The sequence below is a fragment of the Salvelinus namaycush genome, chromosome 5, assembly GCF_016432855.1.
Source record: "Salvelinus namaycush isolate Seneca chromosome 5, SaNama_1.0, whole genome shotgun sequence".
Lineage (NCBI taxonomy): Eukaryota > Metazoa > Chordata > Actinopteri > Salmoniformes > Salmonidae > Salvelinus > Salvelinus namaycush.
In genome coordinates this window covers 28,579,887-28,603,774 of record NC_052311.1, presented here as the reverse complement: position 1 = coordinate 28,603,774, position 23,888 = coordinate 28,579,887, and the positions used below count along the sequence as shown (strand labels likewise).

Below are 23,888 nucleotides of genomic sequence, written 5' to 3'. Positions count from 1 at the left end.
TTCAGAAGAGTGAAATGAATAGCCACAAACAATACTTCACAATCATGCTTTATTCTGGTTGATTTCATAAAAAAGAATCAAATAAAAGGTTAACCTGTTTTAACAGCACTCACACAAGCAGTACATTATTGTCCTCTTCTCCAGACTAGATGTATTCCACTTTCTCCATCATAGGTAATGAAACTATACTCTCTCTTTACATTTCTGTCACTTCGCCTTAATTAAATATAATTTATTGGTTTTAACTTCAAACAAAAACTTAATTGATTGTCAACACAAATTCTAGCTTAGCACCAGTACAATAAAACTGTACTTTTGCTTGTTAAAATACTGTTTGCAATAAGGGAAAAAACAAAAAAACTCGGGAAGGATAAAGGAATCCGTAATTGTACATTTCAAATGAAGCACCAACCATACAAAGCAATTTTTTCAAATATATTAATGACTATTAAATTAAGCACAAACAGTGTAAATAAAACACACGCGCCACAAAGCACGTTGGAGTCCGTCTGTAGCGCAATGAGGAGGACGGAGGTGTGATGAGCAAGGAGCAGTAAAAGGATACCTATCCAATCCCTCCCATGAGTCAGTCTTATGCAGCAAAGTGAAGGTTAACCAGAGGACCCTGGACTCCAGATACCATGTGGCACTTCTTCTCAGTTACTGAAAGTTATCCACATGATTCTAGATCACTATGGTTCTGTTAGCTGGGAAGATGTGTGTGTCCGTGGTCTGTTCTCTGTGGGTCTCCCAGGTTAACGGAGGGACCATCTGGCCCCAGGGCTTTCCTGCCACTGTTGGCTGGCCTGGCCTGGCCGTAAGCTTCTTAGCTGCACGCAAGAGTTCACCAAAATAAAAGCCTTGGATTATCTCCCACCCAAAAATATTTGCTTTCCCTCAGGAACAAACGGAACAAAACCACACACCAAAGAAATCCTAAAACATAATCCATCCCTTGCCACACGAATACATTACAACCAAATGTGTTCACCCTGGTGGCAAGATATACATATATTAACATAAACATATAGAATCATAAAAAAGGGGGTTTCTGAAATTTTTCTTCGATTCTGAAATATACCTACAGATTGGAACCTGAAAGTTGCCCTCCAGCACTGAGCACCTATCCACGAGGTGGCGCTGTCGTGACCCCCATTTCACCTCAATGTGGAGGTCCCAGGTCATTAGTGAGGTGTGTTCTTCCCAGTGGCGTAGCCAGAGTTTGGCCACAACCACCGTTACGACGGCACCTCCAGACATTGTTTACTTTGATCTGCTGCTCGCGGGGAGGTTAGGTTGAGACACTGGGGACGTGTAGAGGAACAGTTTGGATGTGTGAGGGGCTGAGAGCGAGAGTAGGGTGGGCTACCGGCTGCAGGGAGTGGCTGTATCCGTTCTGTCCCCTTCCTCCTCCCCCTCGTCCTCCTGTAGGATGTGAATGGAGGAGCCCAGCAGTCCCTGTAGCTCCGGTACACAGCGGACCAGTTCCACCAGCCCCTCCCCCTCATCCTCCTCCTCTTCCTGAGGCTGTGCACAGGCTGTGCTCACCTGGCTGACCGACACCTGCCTCCACAGCTCTGTCCGTGCCAGGCTCACCACCTCCAAGTGCGGGTACCGCGCCCGGAATATCCGGGACGACATCTTCAGCCGCTTCAGAACATCCGTCAACAGGAACCAATTGCAAAAGCTGTCAGGGACAAACATAAGGTTTGTATTACAACTAGCTGAGCCAAGGATTTCAAAAGGTGCTTCTGGGTTTAAAATGACAAGCAGAAACAAAAGCACTAGAATATGGGTGGAAAAGATGGGACTATTTATTTGAATCACTGTGTTGACAGGTGATTTTCTGTGTTGACTCACCCCTGGGTTAACGACACTTGGACATGGAAGCAGGCTAAGAGGGGCTCTGAGGAAAATTCAAACAGGAGACAGTCCCCATCGGAGTCTCTCTCCTTACTCCCCTCTCTCTCCTCCTCCCGCTGCGAGAGCAGGAAGTCCCAGCATGCCTCCTGGCCAGTCTCTGAAAAAAAAAAAATGTGACGTGAGCTCAGGATGGCCGGGAGAACTCGCTTCACCTTCGTTCTAAGTACTAAGAGCCTCTTGTTTGACCATGGGCTTAAGGCTCCCCTAGTGGACTGTTCTGTTCCTAACAACCACACTATGCATTCTAATCATGACATATACACTATGCATTCTAATCAAGTCATAACACAGATAACAGTGGATGCAGAGGTCAATGGTGAGGAAAAGAAACCAATCAAGCGAAGGTTTCTTACCAAACACAGAGCTGCTGTAGAATTCCCATGGCAGGCTGGGGTCCTGGTCACTTCTCCCCTCCAGGTCTGTGAAGTATTCTGAAACAAAGAACATTCAGGGTCAGATTAAAAAAGGCCACCAAACACTACCCTGTGACGTTCTGAACAGGACAGACTCCTGAGTGGGCTCCAGAGTGGCGCAGCGGTCTAAGGCACTGCATCTCAGTGGTAGGGGTGTCGCTACAGACCCTGGTTCGATTCCAGGCTGTATCACAACCGGCCGTGATCGGGAGTCCCATAGGTCGGCGCACAATTGGCCCAGTGTCGTCCGGGGTAGGGTAGGCTGTCGTTGTAAATAAGAATTTGTTCTTAACTGACTTTCCTAGTAAAATCTAATGGTCTGTTTTCTGATGTAAATCTGGAAACATCAAACAGCATCAGGCACTGATATGAATGAGAATAAGATCAACAAAATGAGTAATCCTCCAATGCTAGTGGTCTGTGACAATGTTGTGTGATGTCTGTCACAGGGGTCAAAGGTTAAGGAGATGACAGGTTCGAGTACCTTTGAGGAAGGTCTTCATGCTGGGGCTCTGGGCCAGTTTGACCACTGTCTGCCCAGAGTAGGTGGCCAGGGTGGGGTCTGCCCCGTGGTTCAGCAGCATCCACACCACAGGTAGATTATCACTGGCTACTGCGTCATGGATGGGCCTAACAAAATACAATAGCACCACTGTGTTACTTTTCACTTCTTCAACTAACATACATTTCAACAGATCTCATATAAGCCAAGCTTGAATGTTATATTTTATGCAACAGATAAAGCCCAGAAAGTGATTTATTGCAGGCATAACCCTTCAGCTCGGGAGTGTATGGCAAACAATATCCTCATTAAGTCTGAGCTCTCATTAAGTGTTTAGTAGTGCTTAGAAGCTCACCGTGTTCCGTCCTGGGCGCTGCAGTTGACGTCGGCGCCGTACTTCAGCAGCACCTGGACGATATGGCTCCAGCCTCGAGAGCAGGCCTCGTGGAGAGCTGTGTAACCTGCGTTGTCACGCCGATTGACCTCCCGCACATCCTTCTCCAGACAATAGTGCACCACATCCTGCAGAAAAAAAGAACACTTGAACATGTCTTTTCCTACTAGCCATGACTTTGCTGATAACTACTTTATTGAGGTAACATTTAGCTACTTAGCTATTTTAAGATGAATGCATTAACTGTAAGTCGCTCTGGCTAAGAGCGTCTGCTAAATGACTCAAATGTACATGTAATGTCAATTCATGTTTGATAAACTGAATTCTGTTTGGGGTCAGGGTCTGGTATGAGGTGTAGGGCCCACCACACCTGAGTACTGGCAAGGGGGAAAGCGCAGTAGAGCAGTACCTGGTAGCCCAATCGGGCGGCTCTTTGTAGCAGAGTTTCCCCGGCGTTCTTGTTGACAATGAGCCGGCGAACCTCTGGAGGAACAGGTCTGCTAGGAGGAGACTCTGGTACCCCTCCTCTCCCTTTCTTACTGGCTGGAGGGGAGGTCGGCCCCTTAGGGGTGGCCGGGAGGCCTGCTGGTTTCTTAGCGTTGGGGATGTCATCATCCGTTGCCACAGAGGTAGGGCGTTTGCCCAAGCTGGAACGCTTGGTCTTGAGCTGCATAAAAAAAAAAGAATTAAAAAAAAGCAGGGTAATGAGAAAGTCGTGTGTAACGGAGTGTGACAGCAAGGACGAACGGCCTCACACTCTGTGCTGGAGGAAATCAGCTGCCAGAGCACAAAATACGTAGTACAGATTTGCGCCACAAGGGGGCACCATGAGCCAAGCTTTTAGGCTCATCACGGCACACTGTATCTCACAACAAGGATCTGTTTGACAGGAAACAGAAACTCCAGATCTATGGCCTCTGCGGTGGATGCTGCTAAACTTCCTACCTTCTTGGGCTCGTCTGTGTCACTCAAGTGCTTGCTCTTGAACTTCCTCTTCCCAGAGGGCTTGTCGCTGGGCTCTGGGGAGGCCTCTCTCTCCGGGCGCCGCACCGACCCTGAGCGGGTGAACGAGGGCCTCCTGTGACCAGGCTCTGGGCTGGCGCCACGACAGGTCAGAGTGGCACTGAGGCGTGGGTACATGCCAGTCCTCAAATCTAGCACAACACAGAAAAGATTTACTCAACGGTTATAAGCAGTATGTTGGGTGTTGGTAAATGTTATAAATGTTGGTGTGGTCTCATGCTGGTGAGGATCACCAGCTGTGTACAGACAGGCTCATATGAAGCCACAATATTTGTTTGGGCAGACTTGTATAATCTTCACACTTGGTAGTGGATGGCAGCTAGAGGCACAAACAATGAAGCTAGCCCCATCACAGTAAACATGCCTTCCATCTCTGCTGAAGTGTGCCATCCAAAATAAAGAGTGTATTAAATGGCACATACATGGATGATTTCACATAATAAACTACAAATAGAGGAAAGCTACTGTATTCAAAATCAGTTATACTGTTTACAGTTATATTCAGTCACTCAACTCTACCCAACTCTGCATTGTGTAATGCCCACTGTGTAAGGCCCACATCCAAACAAACCTTCAACTGCACTGTCTATTTTATTTTTCATTTCCAGGTGAACCGTACCTGATCGAGTACCCTGCCTGGTGAGGACAGATCTTTCCTCCCCCTCTCCGTCTCCATCCTTGTCCTTCTCCGTGATATACTCCCCATTCTGGTACTTCCTGTTCCGGCAGCGGTTCCGTTTCTTGCGTTTCGGGGTGTCTCCCTCAGTGCTGGGGACGGGCCTGGCCTTGCACTGTTCAGCCTTCTCAGGCAGGGGGTTGGTGCGCGGTCTGCCCCTGGGCCGGCGGGCAGGCTGGAGGGGTGGGTATGTATGGGGAGGAGGAGGAGTTGGGGGAGGTGGAGGAGAGGGAGTAGCGAAGCCCCAGTCGTCCAGCCGAGCCTCATCAGCCCTCCGCCGGCCCCTCCTCAGCCTGGAGGTGGAGCTCTCGGAGGACGCTGGCTCCTTACTGGGTCTGCCAGGGCTGCTGAGGGAGACTGGGGTCTCAAATCTCTGGGGACTGAGGAGAGGACTGCTCACGCTACCTGTGGAACCCACATCAAAAACAGACTCACTCAAAGCGCTCTAAAACAAAGTGGACAAGAGGAATCGTGACGAAGGATTTCTGATTAGATCTTTGGCTGAGGTGTAGTATGTGAAGTTCTATTCTAGACTGTCACAAGAGACAGACCTACCTGGTCTGTCAGCCTGCTTGTTATCAGTTGGGCTGCTCTTCTCCTTCCGAGTGTTCTCCCCCTCATCCCTGTGTGGGGATGGTTCCACCAGCGACAGACTGTGCTCCAGTACAGGTATACATGGTTTCTTCCGTGGCAACACACAGGGGACAAAGTGAGTGCACTAAATAGGCCATTCAGGTAATCGATCATAAAGCTTGGATGGTGATGGAGAGCATACGGTGAAACAACTGGACTGTATAAACACTGAATTGCCTTTTTGTATTTCAATCAGTATACTTGAATCATAATGCAATAACACAGGCAGGTATGTTTTGACGGGCGGTTGATATTTCACATTTTTTTATTATGTTTCGTTATAAATGCGGACGAGTCAAGTGTGTGAATGTAGTAGTTTTTCTTTCTTTGTTCAACCAACAAAAGAGAATAATGCCATTGTAAACAACACATAATCAAAGAAACTCATCTAAATGGAATTCTAAATAGGACAACAGCCGAATAACAACTTACCTTTTTGGGACTTGGTTCTTTCTTAACTGGAGTGGCTTCCTGGTCTTGCTTTTTCTTCACTGGCGCCGCAGCCTTCTTTGAATGGTCCGGTGAAGCTTTCTCCTTTGCCGGCTTCCTTGGACTAGGGGGCTTCTTCTGTTTGCTGATGGCAGCTTTCGCTTTGGTGGGAAACTCCTCTTTAATTCCATTTGTCTTCTCCACCTCGGCTACCCCTGCACACTGCCCAGTGAGGATGGATAGGGCAATCCCCTCCAATTTAGCACGGGGAGCGAGACCAGCAGGGGCCATACTCTCCTCCTTCACCGTTCCTCCCTCCAACTCATGGGCCAATTTGCTGTCCATCCTGTTTCTGTTAGCTGAACCGCCACTTCTAAAGGCATGGGTGTGGCTGGTGCTGTTTGCAGAGACCTGTATCTCTTTGCCACCTGCCTGCTCCCCCAGTTTAATATGTTTCTCAGTACTCTTTTCTTTGGACTCAGAGACACTCATTTTCTCAAGTTTGTTCATAACTTGTGTGGAATCCCCTTGAAAGGAAAGTGTCTCGTTGTTCTCCACAGATCTGATAGGTGGGCATCCAAAAGCAGCAGTCTGATGTAACAATATGTCCTGGCCCGCAGTGTGGGAGCTCACCACTTCAGGCTTTCTGGATGCCACAGGTGCTAGATGGCAGTATCCCTCGCTAGTCAATGCAGTGGTCTCTAGAGCTTTCTGCTTCACTATGGACTCAAGGTTGGACAGGGGGGACTTGGTTCTGTCCCACTTTTCGGGTTCCATTCTGGACGGGCTTTGATGGGCACCCTGAAATTTGGGACCATCTGAACCTGTGCCCCCCTTGACCTTGGGAGTCCCTTGAATGACCTTGGGAGTCCCTTGAATGACCTTTCTCTGAACAGAAGCACCTTGGTGAGGAAGAAGTGCTGGTCGCTGCCATAACGGCTTGAGGACAGTGAGGGAGTATGGGATTGCTGCTTTGACACTTCCAGATTTCTGATGAGAGTGTGAGTTGGCAGAGCCGGGCAGAGCTGTGGCGAAAGCCCCCTTAGAGGGACAGTTTTTTGTTACAGCTGGGCTGGTACTGTTAGGGTGCTTGATACCATATACGTGCTGGTTGCCCTTAGTCATGAATGATGCCTTCTTTCCCCTTGAGGCCAGGTGTTCCCCTTGGTCAATGATAGAGATAGTCTCCTGTCTAGCGAAAGTCTGGAACTCGTCCTCAAAGGACCCCTTCCCATCTTTGCTACGCAGGGTGGAAGCAAGTATGGGGCTGGCCACACCTACATAGGTTCCTGGGAGGTTATTAATGGGACCTTGAGAGGAACCTTTGACCCAGGATGAGTTGGGTTCCAAACCCTGATGAGTTAGGGGCCTACTAGCCTGCTTTAGAGCCCCATTTCGGTGGGTGTTGGGTAGGATGGGGTATGGCGCGGCAGAGCCATACATGGCAGTATGGGGCCTCTTTGGATGGAGGGCAACTTTCTGACGTGCCTTGTTATGGAGATGCTCTGTGGTGGCAACCGTGTTTGGAGAGTCTTTGACCGTTTTTGGACGCTTCGACTTGGCAGACAGGTCGAGGGGCACATCTCTTGCTTCAGTCGGGCATGCAACTGCATGGTCATCAGCAGCAGATGGAGCCTTCAGTTTTAGAAAGCCTACGGATGTCTTGTCTGCACTGTGGTGCGTAAGGTCTTTCTCCACATAGTTCAGCAGCCTGCCCTGAGTGGTGATGCTGGCCAGTGCAGGGCCACAGCAGATGGCAGCGGAGGGAGACAACGTGAAGCGAGTTGGTACGGCAGAGCCTAATGCTGGGTGCTGTATTGGGAGCGCGATAGTGGGAGAGGCCACCACTGAGGCGATAGTGGATTTATGCTCCCTCCCAGCTTTGGAGCTCTTGCTACTGGACATCGAGTTACATTTGACTTTGGGTGTTGTGTTGGGTGTTTTCTTTTGAGGTGCTGGACATTGACCCACTGAGAAGTGATATGGATAAGTCTGCAGCAGTGGCGCAACACCAGCAGCTGTGCTTAGTGGTTGACTCCCCTTCTGAAACTGGCTGGCTGTGGCTTCTCTCAATGCTGCGATCTGACCCAATGCGGGTGGAAGAGTGATTTTGCAGAGTGGAGATGAGAAGTTAGTGGAGGGAAGAAAAGTAACAGGCTGGCCTGGTTTAAACAGTGTTGAGCGTTGAAACCCAGCGGGAAGACTAATCACTGACTGGGTCTGAACATGTGGTTTCTTACTGGACGTCACACCACTGTGGCTTGGGTTAACTGGGTCCTCAGGGCCGTTCTTTGTACCACACGGCCACTGATGTGTGGGAAAGACCCTAGGACCATCAGCCTTGGGTTTGGGGACCTCTGACCTCTTGTTTGCTCTCTTGTCAGAGCTAATGATGGGAGGGCCTGACGTTGGAGCATTGTTGTGTTCTTGAGGGGGAGGGACCACTGGGCAATGGGTGAAGTTGCTAGGGTCTGAACAGACGTTGACTGGCATTTTACAGTCTGTTGCTGTGCTGGTCTTGTTTTGCTGACTGAGGGGCACATCTCCTCTGAGCTCAGGGGGCAGCGTCTGAGGGGGATTTCCCACCATGCTAGCAGATGCTTTAATCGGAGCACTGATCTCTCTGCTCACTGTGCCTCCATCCCCTACATTCATTGGAGTGGGATCCACCTAGATAACAAGAAGGTTACATTAAGCCCATGTTCACTACTCATGTAAATATCTCCCAGGTAAAGCACCATTGCATCACCTGTGAAGCTGACAGTTCACTCAGTCAGTGTTCAGGCACAAAAATTACCTGCATATGTGTTTCTTTAACACAACATTCCTTAGGTGTAGTTGACCTCAGGTCTGCAGCAATGGGGTCTTCCTCTGTATAAGACGCTATGCTGTTGAACAAACAGATAGAAGACTTAGTATGATCTGTGACGATCTGATTTTTCTTTTCTTTAACATGAAACAAAGTTGTGACTGCATTGACGTTTTTTGATTCTGAACATTCTGAAAAAGACAGTTGTTCTAAAAGAGACAATTGCACAAATATTGCATTTTTTTCCCTACTTTTACCAGCCGGCTACCACCCGGTACTCCACCTTGCACCTTAGAGACTGCTGTCCTATATACATAGTCATTGAACACTGGTCACTTGAATAATGTTTACATACTGTTTTACCCACTATATATGAATAACCTGTAGTCAAGGCTCATTCTATAGAACTACTGCTGTACTCACCTTTCCTATTCATATACTGTCTATACACACCATTGCACTACATGTTAATGTTTTTAAATGTATGTAAATTGTAAAGTATTTTGTCTGTAATGTCTTTTTCGTTATATGTCGGACCCCAATAAGACTAGCTGTCGCCATTGGCGTCGGCTAATGGAGATCCTAATAAATCAAATCAAAATTATATACGCACACACGTACATACAGTTGAAGTCGGAAGTTTACATACACCTTAGCCAAATACATTTAAACTCAGCTTTTCACAATTTCTGATATTTAATCCTAGTAAAAATTCCCTGTCTTAGGTCAGTTAGGATCACCACTTTATTTTAAGAATGTGAAATGTCAGAATAATAGTAGAGAGAATGATTTATTTCAGCTTTTATTTCTTTCATCACATTCCCAGTGGGTCAGAAGTTTACATACACTCAATTAGTATTTGGTAGCATCGCCTTTAAATTGTTTAACTTGGGTCAAATGTTTCAGGTAGCCTTCCACAATAAGTTGGGTGAATTTTGGCACATTCCTCCTGACAGAGCTGGTGTAACGGAGTCAGGTTTGTAGGCCTCCTTGCTCACACACGCTTTTTCAGTTCTGCCCACACATTTTCTATTGGATTGAGGTCAGGGCTTTGTGATGGCCTCTCCAATACCTTGACTTTGTTGTCCTTAAGCCATTTTGCCACAACTTTGAAAGTATGCTTTGGGACATTGTCCATTTGGAAGACCCATTTTAGCTTTAACTTTCTGACTGATGTCTTGAGATGTTGCTTCAATATATCCACATATTTTTCCATCCTCATGATGCCATCTATTTTGTTTAGTGCACCAGTCCCTCCTGCAGCAAAGCACCCCCACAACATGATGCTGCCACCCCCGTGCTTCACGGTTGGGATGGTGTTCTTCGGCTTGCAAGTCTTCCCCTTTGTCCACCAAACATAACAATGGTCATTATGGCCAAACAGTTCTGTTTTTGTTTCATCAGACCAGAGAACATTTCTCCAAAAAGTACTATCTTTGTCCCCATGTGCAGTTGCAAACCGTAGTCTGGCTTTTTTAGAGCAGTGGCTTCTTCCTTGCTGAGCGGCCTTTCAGGTTTTGTCAATATAGGACTCGTTTAACTGTGGATATAGATACTTTTGCACCTGTTTCCTCCAGCATCTTCACAAGGTCCTTTACTGTTGTTCCGGGATTGATTTGCACTTTTCGCACCAAAGTACGTTCATCTCTAGGAGACAGAACACGTCTCCTTCCTGAGCGGTATGACGGCTACGTGGTCCCATGGTGTTTATACTTGCGTACTATTGATTGTACAGATGAACGTGGTACCTTCAGGCATTTGGAAATTGCTCCCAAGGATGAACCAGACTTGTGGAGGTCTACAATTGTTTTTCTGAGGTCTTGGCTGATTTCTTTTGATTTTCCCATGATGTCAAGCAAAGAGACACTGAGTTTGAAGGTAGGCCTTGAAATACATCCACAGATATACCTCCAATTGACTCAAATGATGTCAATTAGCCTATCAGAAGCTTCTAAAGCCATGACATAATTTTCTGGAATTTCCCAAGCTGTTTAAAGGCACAGTCAACTTAGTGTATATAAACTTCTGACCCATTGGAATTGTGATACAGTGGATTATAAGTGAAATAATCTGTCTGTAAACAATTGTTGGAAAAATTATTTGTGTCATGCACAAAGTATGTCCTAACCGACTTGCCAAAACTATAGTTGGTTAACAATACATTTGTGGAGTGGTTGAAAAACGAGTTTTAATGACTCCAACCTAAGTGTATGTAAACTTCCGACTTCAACTGTACATACATACATACATACATACATACATACATACATACATACATACATACATACATACATACATACATACATACAGTATCAGTCAAAGGTTTGGACACACCTACTAATTCAAGGGTTTTTCTTTCTTTTTACTATTTTCTACGTAGAATAGTGAAGACATAATCAAAACTATGAAATAACACATATGGAATCACGTAGTAACCAAAAAAAGTGTTAAACAAATCAAAATATATTTTAGATTCTTCAAAGTAGCCACCCTTTGCCTCAATGACAGCTTTGCACTCTTGGCATTCTCTCAACCAGCTTCATGAGGTAGTCACATAGAATGCATTTCAATTAACAGGTTTGCGTTGTTAAAAGTTAATTTGTGGATTTTTTTTCCTTCTTAATGCGTTTGAGCCAATCAGTTGTGTTGTGACAGGGTAGGGTTGGTACACAAAAGATAGCCCTATTTGGTAAAAGACCAAGTCCATATTATGGCAAGACCTGCTCAAATAAGCAAAGAGAATAGACAGGCCGTCATTACTTTAAGACATGAAGGTCAGTCAATCCGGAAAATGTCAAGAACTTAATTTTTTTTCTTCAAGTGCAGTCACAAAAACCATCAAGCGTTATGATGAATGCATGGCTCTCATGAGGACCACCACAGGAAAGGAAGACCCAGAGTTACCTCTTCTGCAGAGGATAAGTTCATTAGAGTTACCAGCCTCAGAAATCGGCAATTAACTGCACCTCAGATTGCAGCCCAAATAAATGCTTCACTGAATTCAAGTAACAGACATATCAACATCAACAGTTCAGAGGGGACTTCGTGAATCAGGCCTTCATGGTTGAATTGTTGCAAAGAAACCACTACTAAAAGAAGAGACTTGTTTGGGTCAAGAAACACGAGCAATGGACATTAGACCAGTGGAAATCTGTCTTTTGGTCTGATGAGTCCAAATTTGAGAGTTTTTGTTCCATTCGCCGTATCTTTGTGAGATGCAGAGTAGATGAACGGATGATCTCCACATGCGTGGTTCCCACCGTGAAGCATGGAGGAGGTGTGATGGTGCTTTGCTGGTGACACTGTCAGTGATTTATTTAGAATTCAAGGCACACTTAACCAGCAAGGCTACCACAGCATTCTGCAGTGATACGCCATCCCATCTGGTTTGCGCTTTGTGAGACTATCATTTGTTTTCAACAGGACAATGACCCAAAACACAACTCCAGGCTGTGTAAGGCCTATTTGAGTGCTGCATCAGATGACCTGGCCTCCACAATCACCCGACCTCAACCCAAATAAGATGGTTTGGGATGAGTTGGACAGCAGAGGGAAGGAAAAGCAACTTTTGACTGGTACTGTACATACACTACATGACCAAAAGTTTGTGGACACCTACTCGTCGAACATCTCATTCCAAAATCATGGGCATTAATATGGAGTTGGTCCCGCCCATGATGTTGGGCAATTAGGCCTGGCTCGCAGTCGGCGTTCCAATTCATCCCAAAGGTGTTTGATGGGGTTGAGGTCAGGGCTCTGTGCAGTCCAGTCAAGTTCATCCACACCGGTCTCAACAAACCATTTCTGTACGGACCTTGCTTTGGGCACGGGGGCATTGTCATGCTAAAACAGGAAAGGGCCTTCCCCAAACTGTTGCCACAAAGTTGGATGCACAGAATTGTCTAGAATGTCATTGTATGCTGTAGCGTTAAGATTTCCCTTCACTGGAACCCAGGGGCCTGGCCTGAACCATGAAAAACAGCCCCAGATCATTATTCCTCCTCCACCAAACTTTAAAGTTGGCACTATGCATTAGGGCAGGAAGCGTTCTCCTGGCATCCGCCAAATACAGATTCTTCCGTCGGACTGCCAGATGTTGAAGCGTGATTCATCACTCCAGAGAACGTGTTTTCACTGAGAGTCCAATGGAGGCAAGCTTTACACCACTCCAGCCAACGCTTGGCATTGCGTATGGTGATCTTAGGCTTATATGCGGCATTGCGTATGGTGATCTTAGGCTTATGTGCGGCTGCTCGGCCATGGAAACCCATTTCATGAAGCTCCAGACGAACAGTTATTGTGCTGACGTTGCTTCCAGAGGCAGTTTCGAACCGCGTAGTAAGTGTTGCAACCGAGGACAGACAATTTTTTACGCGTTACGCTCTTCATCACTCTGCAGTCCCGTTCTGTGAGCTTGTGTGGCCCACCACTTCATGGCTGAGCCATTGTTGCTCCTAGACGTTTCCACTTCACAATAACAGCACTTACAGTTGACCAGGGGCAGCTCTAGCAGGGCAGATATTTTACGAACTGACTTGTTGGAAAGGAGGCATCCTATGAAGGTGCCACGTTGAAAGTCACTGAGCTCTTCAGTAAGACTGTTCTACTAACAATGTTTGTCTATGGAGATTGCATGGCTGTGTGCTCGATTTTATACACCTGTCAACAGTGGGTGTGGCTGAAATAGCCGAATGCACTAGCTTGAAGGGGTGTCCACATACATTTGTATATATAGTGTATATATATTTGTATTCCGGACTCTGTGTGTATTGTTTTGTATTGTTAGGTATACTGCACTGTTGGAGCTAGAAACATAAGTATTTCGTTGCACCTGCGATATCTACTAAATATGTGTACGCAACCAATAACATTTGATTTGGATTCGATTTTTCATCATGGTGTCATTGGCTCAATACACCCGAAACTGGTCAAATGCCTCATTCTTAGGTCATGAGTCTTGCCATAGAAGAGGTTAGCAAAATATCAGTTACCTTGTCTTGTTAGGGAACAAATTAGCCATCCCTTTGCTAACGCTACTATACATTCCTAACAGTAGCATTAACTCATGTTAAGTTGGCACATTTAGGATAAACATCACTGTTTTGTGATTTTTTGTGCTTTTTATTGATAAATTGTTCGATAGTTTTCTGTGTGAAAGAGAAGCTTGATGACGTGAGATGCCACCCTGTCCTCAGTCACAAAATCCAAGAAGGTAAATTGATTGTTTAAGTAAAAAAATTGACATTATATTACTTTATATTTTATATTATTTTTTATTTTATGTTATATTCATATTATCAAGAAATATCCAATATTGGTACAAGGCATATGTGCCAATAACTTTCACTTACTCCATATGTATACTTTGTAATTTAACTATGGGTAGGCCTATTTGCATGGACATAAAGATACTAACATAGGAGTTGATGCTTTGCCCTCTTCACCAAGGGAAATTGTCACATATTGCTTGGTACTTGGAAACCATATTTTATGACCTCTCTCACAGTTCTCCTTTACTGTTGCACGGATGGACATGGTCAGTGCTGACCAAGCCATGCACGCTGCAGCAGAGTGGACTGGCTGAGACCATGGAGAGAAGTAGAAACATGGTAGGCAGGTGGGGGAAGGGGTAATGGTTTCCTCACCACCCTTCATCATACATCATTCTGAAATCCCTCTCTACCAAACTCATTCATGCGGCCTTAACCCTCAGCTCATTTCCAGCTCATGTTAGAGATCAATCTGAGGGGCAAGGAGAACCTGGGGATGATGCCATATAATGTAAAACACATTCTTAATCTTAACTACAGACACTATATTACTCAAGAATGAATTCTAAAGTTGGTATATCTCAAAGCACCGGGAGTAAAGAAGCCTCAAAATCCAAATCTAGCTTCTGTTTCCCTTTGCCTTGAGCCCTTGACCATGATGCCCAAATTCCAAAGTAAAGAGAACAATTAGCAGTGACATCTAAGCAGACAGGCTAAGACACTAAGTATCACATGCATGCACAATCATTTGAATCTTCCAGTAACGGTATTCCTAAAGAATGGCAACTTCATGAATATATCTGACCGAAAGCAACATTTTAAAAGCTTTCAGACATCCACCCTACACACGTCAACACACCCTACGAGGAAAGGTGAGGCAGCCACCCCACCCGACAATTAATGTGATGACTACAAATGGGTCCGGTATAACTATCCACCAGCAAATATCAGAGGAACGTACCGGGTGTTGAAATCATTGTAGTTGGCGAAACATACCCGTACCGGAAAACGTGAGTGACATCCCAGGTAGGCGACATATCTCCGCTGAAATCGTTAAACATGGGCTGAATATAGTTGCAGGCATCTATAACTGAAAATGAGAGGCTTTTGCATTCATTATCGCATAACCTCATGTTGCTACTTGCTTATATTGCTAGTTTGTCTTTGTGCTGCAGATACGCCGTCTCCTCCACTGAGTAGCCCATTGGAATGCTAGGACGTATTTTAGAAACATATATTTTGGGTTTAATTTCTCATGCTGTCAGTCTGCACACCATGCTGGTAAAACAAAGTCACAGCTGTCCCAACTATAATGAGGTGGCTATCCCATAGAGTCTTTCGGCTACGTCTAAATAAGAATAAAATAATCTCCCTCTGACTCGAGATGACTTGATCTCCCTCTGACTCGAGACGACTTGTCCGTCTGGTCAACTGACTGCGCAGCCCGGAGCACACATGCACAAAAGAGACGCATTCGAGTGTCAAATCTATGCATTTGAAAATGCAGAAAATACAGTCGACGAGCGGGGTCGTTTTATTATACTATTTCAACTAATTGAGAAATTGGTTTAATCTCTATAAAACCAACATATTCATGCGAAAACTCCGGGCATCCCACTCGCCCAAAGAGCTGGCGAGCTGTAGTATGATAATCGGTAAGGACGACACTATTGCCTCTCAGGTGATCAGCCTGTCCAAGACAGACTACACATGATCAAAATGGAACCAAATTCACCCTTGATTTTTGAAGCGAGAATGATGCGATAGCACCCAGCACAATAGCCTACAATGCAAGCATTTCCAATATCTAGAACGAAACGACTGACACGAGAATATCCTTTGCCCTATCAAATACTTACATCGTCCATCCGCACTTGCATGATACATGCATTATGTGCCTAACGACTGTCACATAATGAAGCCAACATCAATCAACAGCCAAATATCGCGGAATAAACATTCCAAACTCCAATGACTATATTATTTAATCATTCCATAGACCACGAGGTACTGTCCATGACGTATTTTACTGCTAAATAACATGACTGAAGAAACGATGTAATGGTATAACGTTGGATTGTATTGCATAGACTAATATTGATTGTATGAGGAATATATATTACACTTAAACTGTTTCCTAAGCTCATTTTCTTATGAAAAGTATTTCAGAACTAACGGAGGGTAGGGCAACAATTTACACATAACTTGTAGTTGGCTACTGTAACGTGCACCATACACAATAAGGAAAACAAAATGTAACTCATGTTCAAAATACCACGAACAATTTTCAGATCCCTGCGCAGCAAAGTCTCCGCAAAGCCAGTATTGGTCTGCATTACACAGTGCTAAGCATGTTTAGACAGGCTACTGTATTTATCTCCGGCCGTGCGACACAAAATGTTGATTTGACTCTTTCATCAGCCCTTACCGAACCGCTTCTGTGTTCAAAGACATGCAAGAGTCCGACCCGAACCGAGTCTTCTCGTCCCTGATACTGAATAATTCGAAAGGTAATTAGCAAGCAAGATAACGATGTCAAATGGCACAAACAATTACAAACCCGTTCGTCCAGGGTATGAATTAACAGTATATATCACGGCTCCAGCGAGAATCAAGTCTTCCGTTCTTGTAGGTTGCTGTTCACTAATCTCGACGGTTTTCGGTTCTGAAAGTCGGGGGGGTTCGTCAAGACAGTCCGTACAGTATCTCGGTCTACGGTCTGGTGGGAGAGAGGGGCAAGAAGGTGGACTGATAGTCTGGGACTTGTAGTGTTTGGCTATCCACGCCCAAACGATACATATCATGCAGTGGGAGGAGTAAGGACTGCAGGTACCAGCATGCAACGCAGTACACCAGCCGCTCAAGGGGAAAGGGGGATCGCAACGGTGCGCTAAACTGAAAAAGCTTACCGAATTAACAAAGTGAAAATTGACATTTTCATCATAAAGACACCGAGTTATATTGAATGAATGCACGAATAACACTAATATATAATCCAATAAATGGAAGTACCCATACGGATGATGGTTGCATTATGGACTAAAGCAGGCCAACAAAAAAGAGTGAGGCATTAGTTCTAGAGCAGCGAATTAACACGAGGGACCAAGATCTTGGCTGGTCTGTGAAGGGAAAATACTAAAATTTCACTGTGTAGTTATGTTATGGAGTCTAGAGCTGGTCGATATAGACAACAATCCATATCGCAATAAATTGCCTGAATAGGTGCAATGACGATAAATAGAAAGATAAGTATATAACATTAATGTGCACCTCCGTTTTCTTTATTAATTATCCTTTAAACTACAATTACTATTTTGATGGTTTTAGCCATCAATTACTTGTCCCATTAACAATGACCCATATTAGCAAACCTATTTAATTCTAACTTCACATTTCTCTAGTATAGGCTACATGTCGTAATGAATGATATCAGCAAAATGCCTGCGATAAGTGTTCGTATTGGTCAGTGTCGATCATTTTCGGTTTATCTTCCCAGCTCTAATTGTGTACCCATCATTATCATATGAAATTACAGTAGGCTTTATGGATTTGATGTATGGCCAATAGGCATAGCCTTGCTGGTTGTGGCAGAAATGCATTTGGACAGACTTTCCTAAACAGCATGAAACATTACATTTTCACAAAAATAATTCAGATTGATATGACCACATTATATTCTCACCCCTTGAGGTCCAGTTATACATACCCTGCTTACACTACTTGACAGTACACATTGCCCTAATGCCTCTCTTTCCCCCTGTCTCCTGAGTGGTGCAGCGGTCTAAGGCACTGCATCTCAGTGCAAGAGGGGTCATTACAGTCCCTGGTTTGAATCCAGGCTGTATCACATCTGGCTGTGATTGGGAGTCCCATAGGGCGGCGCGCAATTGGCCCAGTGTTGTCCAGGTTTGGCCGGGGTAGGCCATCATTGTAAATAAGAATTTGTTCTTAACTGACTTGCCTAGTTAAATAAAGTTTACACACTCTTGACAACCAGGCCTCCAATAAACGTGTACCTCAAACATCTTAACACTGACCTCCATCACTGCTCTGAATTCAACCCCTTTTGCCCTATTCCAGGCATCTTCAATTTCAATCCCCTCCCCAATCACAACCCTAATTTACTGATATCCAGAAATGCACCATTTCCCTTGTCTGACTACTCAAACTGAATTATTCTGCTGCTCTATGTTCGCTACATACTCAAGTCTGAGACTGCCATCGTTGAAGTCGTTTGTGGTGACAATAAAATAACATTAATGAGGCTATATACAAGGAGTACTTGGACCAAGTCAGCGTACTGGGGTACGAGGTAGTTGGGGTGATTGATTGAGGTAATACAGTATGTACATGTCGGTTTGGTGATTGATTGATTAAAGTACTATGTACATGTAGGTAGGGGTAAAAAGCAGAAAGTCTGAGTAGCCATTTGTTTAACTGTTCAGCAGTCTTATGGCTTTGCGGTAGAAGCTGTTCAGGAGCTTTTTGGTCCCAGACTTGGGGCTCCGGTACCGCTTGCCGTGCGGTATCAGAGAGAACAGACTGACTTGGGTGGCTGGAGTCTTTGACAATTTTTAGGTCCTTCCCTGGACACCGCCTGGTATAGCGGTCCTGGATGACTTGGAAAACGGACCCAGTGATGTAATAGGCTGTATGCAGGACGGATGCCGAGTAGTTGCCATAGCAAGCGGTGATGCAGCCAGTCAAGATGCTTTCAATTATGCATCTGTATAACTTTTTGAGGATCTGAGGGCCCATGCCAAATCTTTTCAGCCTCCTGAGGGGGAAGAGGTGTGGTCGTGCCCTTTGTGTTTGGACATGTTGGTGTGTTTAGACCCTGATAGGTCCTTAGTGATGTGGACACCGATGAACTTGAAGCTCTCGACTGTCTCCACTACAGCTCCGTCGATGTGAATGGGAGCGTGCTAGGCCCTCTGTGTGTTTTTGCCTACTCTCACCACCTGGGGGTGACCAGTCAGAAAGTCCATTATCCAACTGCAGAGCGAGGTGTTTAATCCCAGGGTCCTTAGCTTAGTAATGAGCTTGTAGGGCACAATGGTGTTGAACGCTGAGCTGTAGCGAATGAACAGCATTCTTACGTAGATTTTACTTTTGTCTAGGTGGGAAAAGGCAGTGTGGAGTGCAATAGAGATTGAGCCATCTGTGGATCTGTTGGGGCAGTATGCGAATTGGAGTGGGTCCATGGTGTCTGGGAGGAAGGTGTTGATGTGAGCCATGACCAGCCTTTCAAAGCATTTTATGGCTACAGATTCAATTGCTACGGGGCGATAGTCATTTAGACAGGTTACCTTGGCACTCTTGGGCACATCGACTATGGTGGTCTGCTTGAAACATATGGGTATTAGGGTCAAGGAGAGGTTGAAAATGTCAGTGAAGACACTTGCCAGCTGGTCAGCGCAAGTCCTGTTAACCCGTCTGGCCCTTCGGCCTTGTGAATGTTAACCTGTTTAAAGGTCTTACTCACTTCAACTACGAAGAGCGTGATCACATAGTCGTTCTGAACAGCTGGTGCTCTCATGCATGGCTCAGTGTTGCATGCCTCAAAGCGAGCATAGAAGGCATTTAGCTCATCTGGTAGGCTTCCGTCACTGGGCAGCTCGCAGCTGGGTTTGCCTTTGTAATCCGTGATAGTTTGCAAGTCTTGCCACATCCGACAAGCGTCAGAGCCGGTGTAGTAGGATTTGATCTTAGTACTGTATTGACACTTTGCCTGTTTGATGGTTCATTGGAGGACGTAGCAGAATTTCTTGTAAGTTTTCGGATTTCTGTCCCGGTCCTTGAAAGCGGCATCTCTAGCATTTAGCTCAGTTTGGATGTTGACTGTAATCCATGGCTTTTGGTGTGGGTACAGTCACTGTGCGGACTATGTTGTCGATGCACTTATTAATGAAGCCGTTGACTGATGTGGTAAACTCCTCAATGCCATCGGATGAATCCCGGAACATATTCCAATCTGTGCTAGCAAAACAGTCCTGTAGCTTAGAGTCCACTTCAGCGGATCACTTCCGTATTGAGCGCATCACTGGTACTTCCTGTTTGAGTATTTGTTTGTAAGCAGTAATTAAGAGGATGTAGTTATGGTCAGATTTGCCAAATGGAGGGCAAGGGAGAGCTTTGCATGCGTCTCTGTGTGTAGAGTAGAGGTGATCTATAGTTTTTTCGCCTCTAGTTGCACAGGAGACATGCTGGTAGAAATGAGGTAAAACGGATTTCAGTTTTCCTGCATTAAAATCCCCGGGCCATTAGGGAGCTTCTAATCCTTCTGAGCATTTTCTTGTTTGCTTATGGCCTCATACAGCTCGTTGAGTGCGGTCTTAGGGCCAGCATTGGTCTGTGGTGGTAAATAGACCACTACGAAAAATATAAATGAAAACTCTCTTGGTAAATAACGTGGTCTACTGTTTATAATGAGGTATTCTAACTCGGGCAAGCAGAACCTCGAGACTTTATATTAGAGATTGCGCACCAACTGTTGTTGACAACACCCCCCCCCCCCCCTCACCTCACCTTACCAGACGCAGCTGTTCTGACCTGCCGATGTACAGAAAAAACAGCTAGATTTATGTTTTCCATGTCCTTGGTTCAGTGAAACATAGGATATTACAGTTATTCAGATCACTTTGATATGACAGTCTTGAACGGAGCTCATCCTGTTTATTTTCCAGTGATTGCACGTTCACCAATAGAATGGAGGGTAAGGGCGACTTATCCACTCAACGTCTCATTCTTGTTAGATATCCCGCACGCTGGCCCCTATAGCGGCCCCTCCTCCTCAGAGTGACAGGAGTTTGGGCCTGGTCTGGGATGAGCATCATGTCCTTTACCTCCGATTCGATGAAATTGCATTCCTCATCCAAAACTAGGTTAGTAATCACTGTTTTGATGTCCAGAAGCTATTTTCGATCATATGAAACGTTAAGATCAGCACAAAAAAACACCAAAAATAGCACGATTGGTCAGGAGCCCGTAAAATGGTGGCCATCCCCTCCAGGGGCCATTCTGTAGTTCAAAGCCAATGACACATTCAAATGCTTTATCCATGTGTGTTCTGGCTCTAGCCCAACCCACCGGTTTCTAGGACCAATCAGAACGGTTAGAATGTGTTTCTAGAAATTGTTGGGGAGGTACTGAGATCCAAACTCATTGCGGAGAAGAAACTAATGTTTGTGGGCATGGAGTAGCGTTTGGCCAAAGCAAGGAGTTTGGGTAGCCAGGCAACCATTTCCCCACCTCACACTAGAGAAAGACCGATACGGATTTTTTTGTGCTGATGCCAATAACGATGACCGTTATTTTAGGCCAATATTCAATATCATTAAATGTGAACATTTAAAATTTTAATCAAACAATACATTTGACTTTGGTAAAAACAATCTAACTACATTACAACATAATGGTAATACTTTTATTTGAATGGTAAATCTATTGATAAACTGTGTAAATTAAGATGGCCTCGGTCTATTCACAATACAGGTAAAAGCATATTCATTAGAAGTGTGTGCATGCATTGAGTTATTGAGCTTGTTTTGGCTGATCAGTGGAGTCTATTGTGCTAGATGATTAACAATCTGTTGGAGATAGGAACACAAGCATTTCGCTACACCCGCAATAACATCTGTTAAATTATGTGTATGTGACCAATACAATTTGATTTGATCTGTTTGCCTTCCATTTGGGACTGATAGCTTACTGATTAACAACATTTGCATAGAAGGGAAAGGGGGATACCTCGTCAGATGTACAACTGAATGCATTCAACTGAAATGTGTCTTCCGCATTTAACCCAATCAGAGAGGTGTGGGGGCTGACTTAATCAACACGCCCGGGGAACAGTGGGTTAACTTCCTTGCTCAGGGGCAGAACGACAGATTTTTACCTTGTCAGCTTGGGGATTCAATCCAGCAACCTCCTACCCGCCAGGCTACCTGCTGCCCCAATGTGTCACTCCAGCATGTCACGCCTGTATGGAAGGACATCATATACTGTAGGCACTGCTGACCCATACAAATGGGTTCAACTTAAGGTCATGATTTGTGATCACGGATGCATTTTCCGTTATCTGGAAAAAGTATTTTTTTCAGCTGTCAGGACGCATCTCTAAACAACTCAGCTGCCAGGACAAAATTTGAAACAACTCAATTGGCTAGTTCAGCTATCTGTTAAGAAACAGGTTTTAACTTGATCCTACTGCTACGATTGGATAGAGCTAGGCTGTAACTCCGTTCCCTTTCATATCTCTCTCCATCGCTCATATCACTTGGTGCTGTTTACGGCTACTATGAGAACTAGCTCAATGGCGACGACATTTGCTACCAAGCCATACATTTGCATAATATTGAACAAGGAGAGCGAGGGCAGGCAAAAAGATGAAACAATGTTGCACGTTCTGTCTAAATGACTCAAATCTGCCCGTAGTTTGAGAGGCGAGAATGCACACACGTGCACTGATCTACAGCTTTCTTGGACCATAAACATGAAGGAAGATTCTTAGGTAGCTAAACCTATTGCCAACCTTTATTTAGGCATGTTAAAACAATTCCTTCTTTCTCTATTACGACAATCATCCAATCCGACTATCAATTTTCAATCGACGGGTACGATTGCAGCTGCACACCAGCACACCAGTAAATAGCTAACGTTGCACCCCAAGTCAGATGGCTCGTTGCCAAAAACGTTGCATGTTCAAAATGATAACCAGCTATTAGCTCCTATCTGATATTTTAGCACCACGTTTATCTAGCCAGCTAGCTAGCATAGTAGATAATACAGCTAGCTAGCTAACAACACAGATGAAAGGATGACTTATCATAATCTTTCTAACAGGTCACATAGCTACATGCTTAGCTAGCTTGGTTATTGCATGCATGCTCAGGCACGTTGACACAAGCCTTATTATTAGTGAATTAACTAAACTAATATTTTCAACAGGATTTTTGTCACCGTGTTAATTTATAATTTTCTTAATACTGCACCTTTCTGTTAGAGAATGAGCTAGATATTCCTCTGCATTGTGCAGTGCTCGTGGCTCAGGCGGTGAGTGGCGGCTGGTATAGCAGGGCCGATAGACTAGAAAAGGCCAATATCGGCCCGATATATTGGCTAGGACGATTATCAGTCGTTCTCTACCTCACACCCCACATCTGTCTCCCCTACATCACTTGGTACTGTTGGTTCTGTATGGTTATTTTAACTGGGCTCTCTCACATTCTCTTCACATTGACCTTCGCTGTCCTCCCAACTCCTCCACCTCTCTTCCTGCTCAAACTCATTCATATAGTCACAGGACAACCCTAAACCCGTCCTTGACCCCTCTTGCATGGTAATTCATTTCTTCATCTATCTTATCACTGTGCAGACAGTTTTATCTGTTAGAATATTCTGATTAAAATCAATTTCTGAGGATGAATGGTTCAAATGAATTTACACTGCTTCATGACTGAAACCTCAGGGAAAATTCCAAATATAAATGGTGAACTCGACCTGCACATATCCTTATCTTTCTTTACATCTCATCTAACTTCCCCAGTTTTATCATTAATGTGTGGAGTCAATGAAAACTATGCATTCGATATATAGTGCATTCGGAAAGTATTCAGACCCCTTGACTTTTTCAACATTTTGTTACGTTACAGCATTATTCTAAAATTGATTTAGTTTTCCCCCCCTCATCGATCTACACACAATACCCCACAATGACAAAGCAAAAACAGTTTTTTAGAAATGTTTGCAAATTTATAAAAAATGTAACTGAAATATCACATTTACATAAGTATTAAGACCCTTTACTCAGTACTT

The 23,888-nt window shown here is 44.7% G+C and overlaps 1 protein-coding gene across 1 annotated transcript in view; it reads right to left on the bottom strand.

The window, feature by feature from the left end:
* Window positions 1-41: 41 nt before the first annotated feature.
* bcorl1 (BCL6 corepressor-like 1) overlaps window positions 42-23,888 on the bottom strand; it is a 36,118-nt gene continuing 12,271 nt past the window's right edge. The window contains exons 2-12 of the mRNA XM_038993899.1: window positions 8,791-8,881; window positions 5,997-8,663; window positions 5,487-5,613; window positions 4,875-5,336; window positions 4,178-4,386; window positions 3,642-3,899; window positions 3,194-3,360; window positions 2,821-2,966; window positions 2,277-2,354; window positions 1,861-2,020; window positions 42-1,687 (exon numbers count right to left, since the gene is read on the bottom strand). Of these exons, the coding sequence (XP_038849827.1) occupies window positions 1,366-1,687; window positions 1,861-2,020; window positions 2,277-2,354; window positions 2,821-2,966; window positions 3,194-3,360; window positions 3,642-3,899; window positions 4,178-4,386; window positions 4,875-5,336; window positions 5,487-5,613; window positions 5,997-8,663; window positions 8,791-8,796 (4,602 nt within the window). The 5' untranslated portion in view covers window positions 8,797-8,881 and the 3' untranslated portion in view covers window positions 42-1,365. The remainder of the gene's footprint in view (window positions 1,688-1,860; window positions 2,021-2,276; window positions 2,355-2,820; window positions 2,967-3,193; window positions 3,361-3,641; window positions 3,900-4,177; window positions 4,387-4,874; window positions 5,337-5,486; window positions 5,614-5,996; window positions 8,664-8,790; window positions 8,882-23,888) is intronic.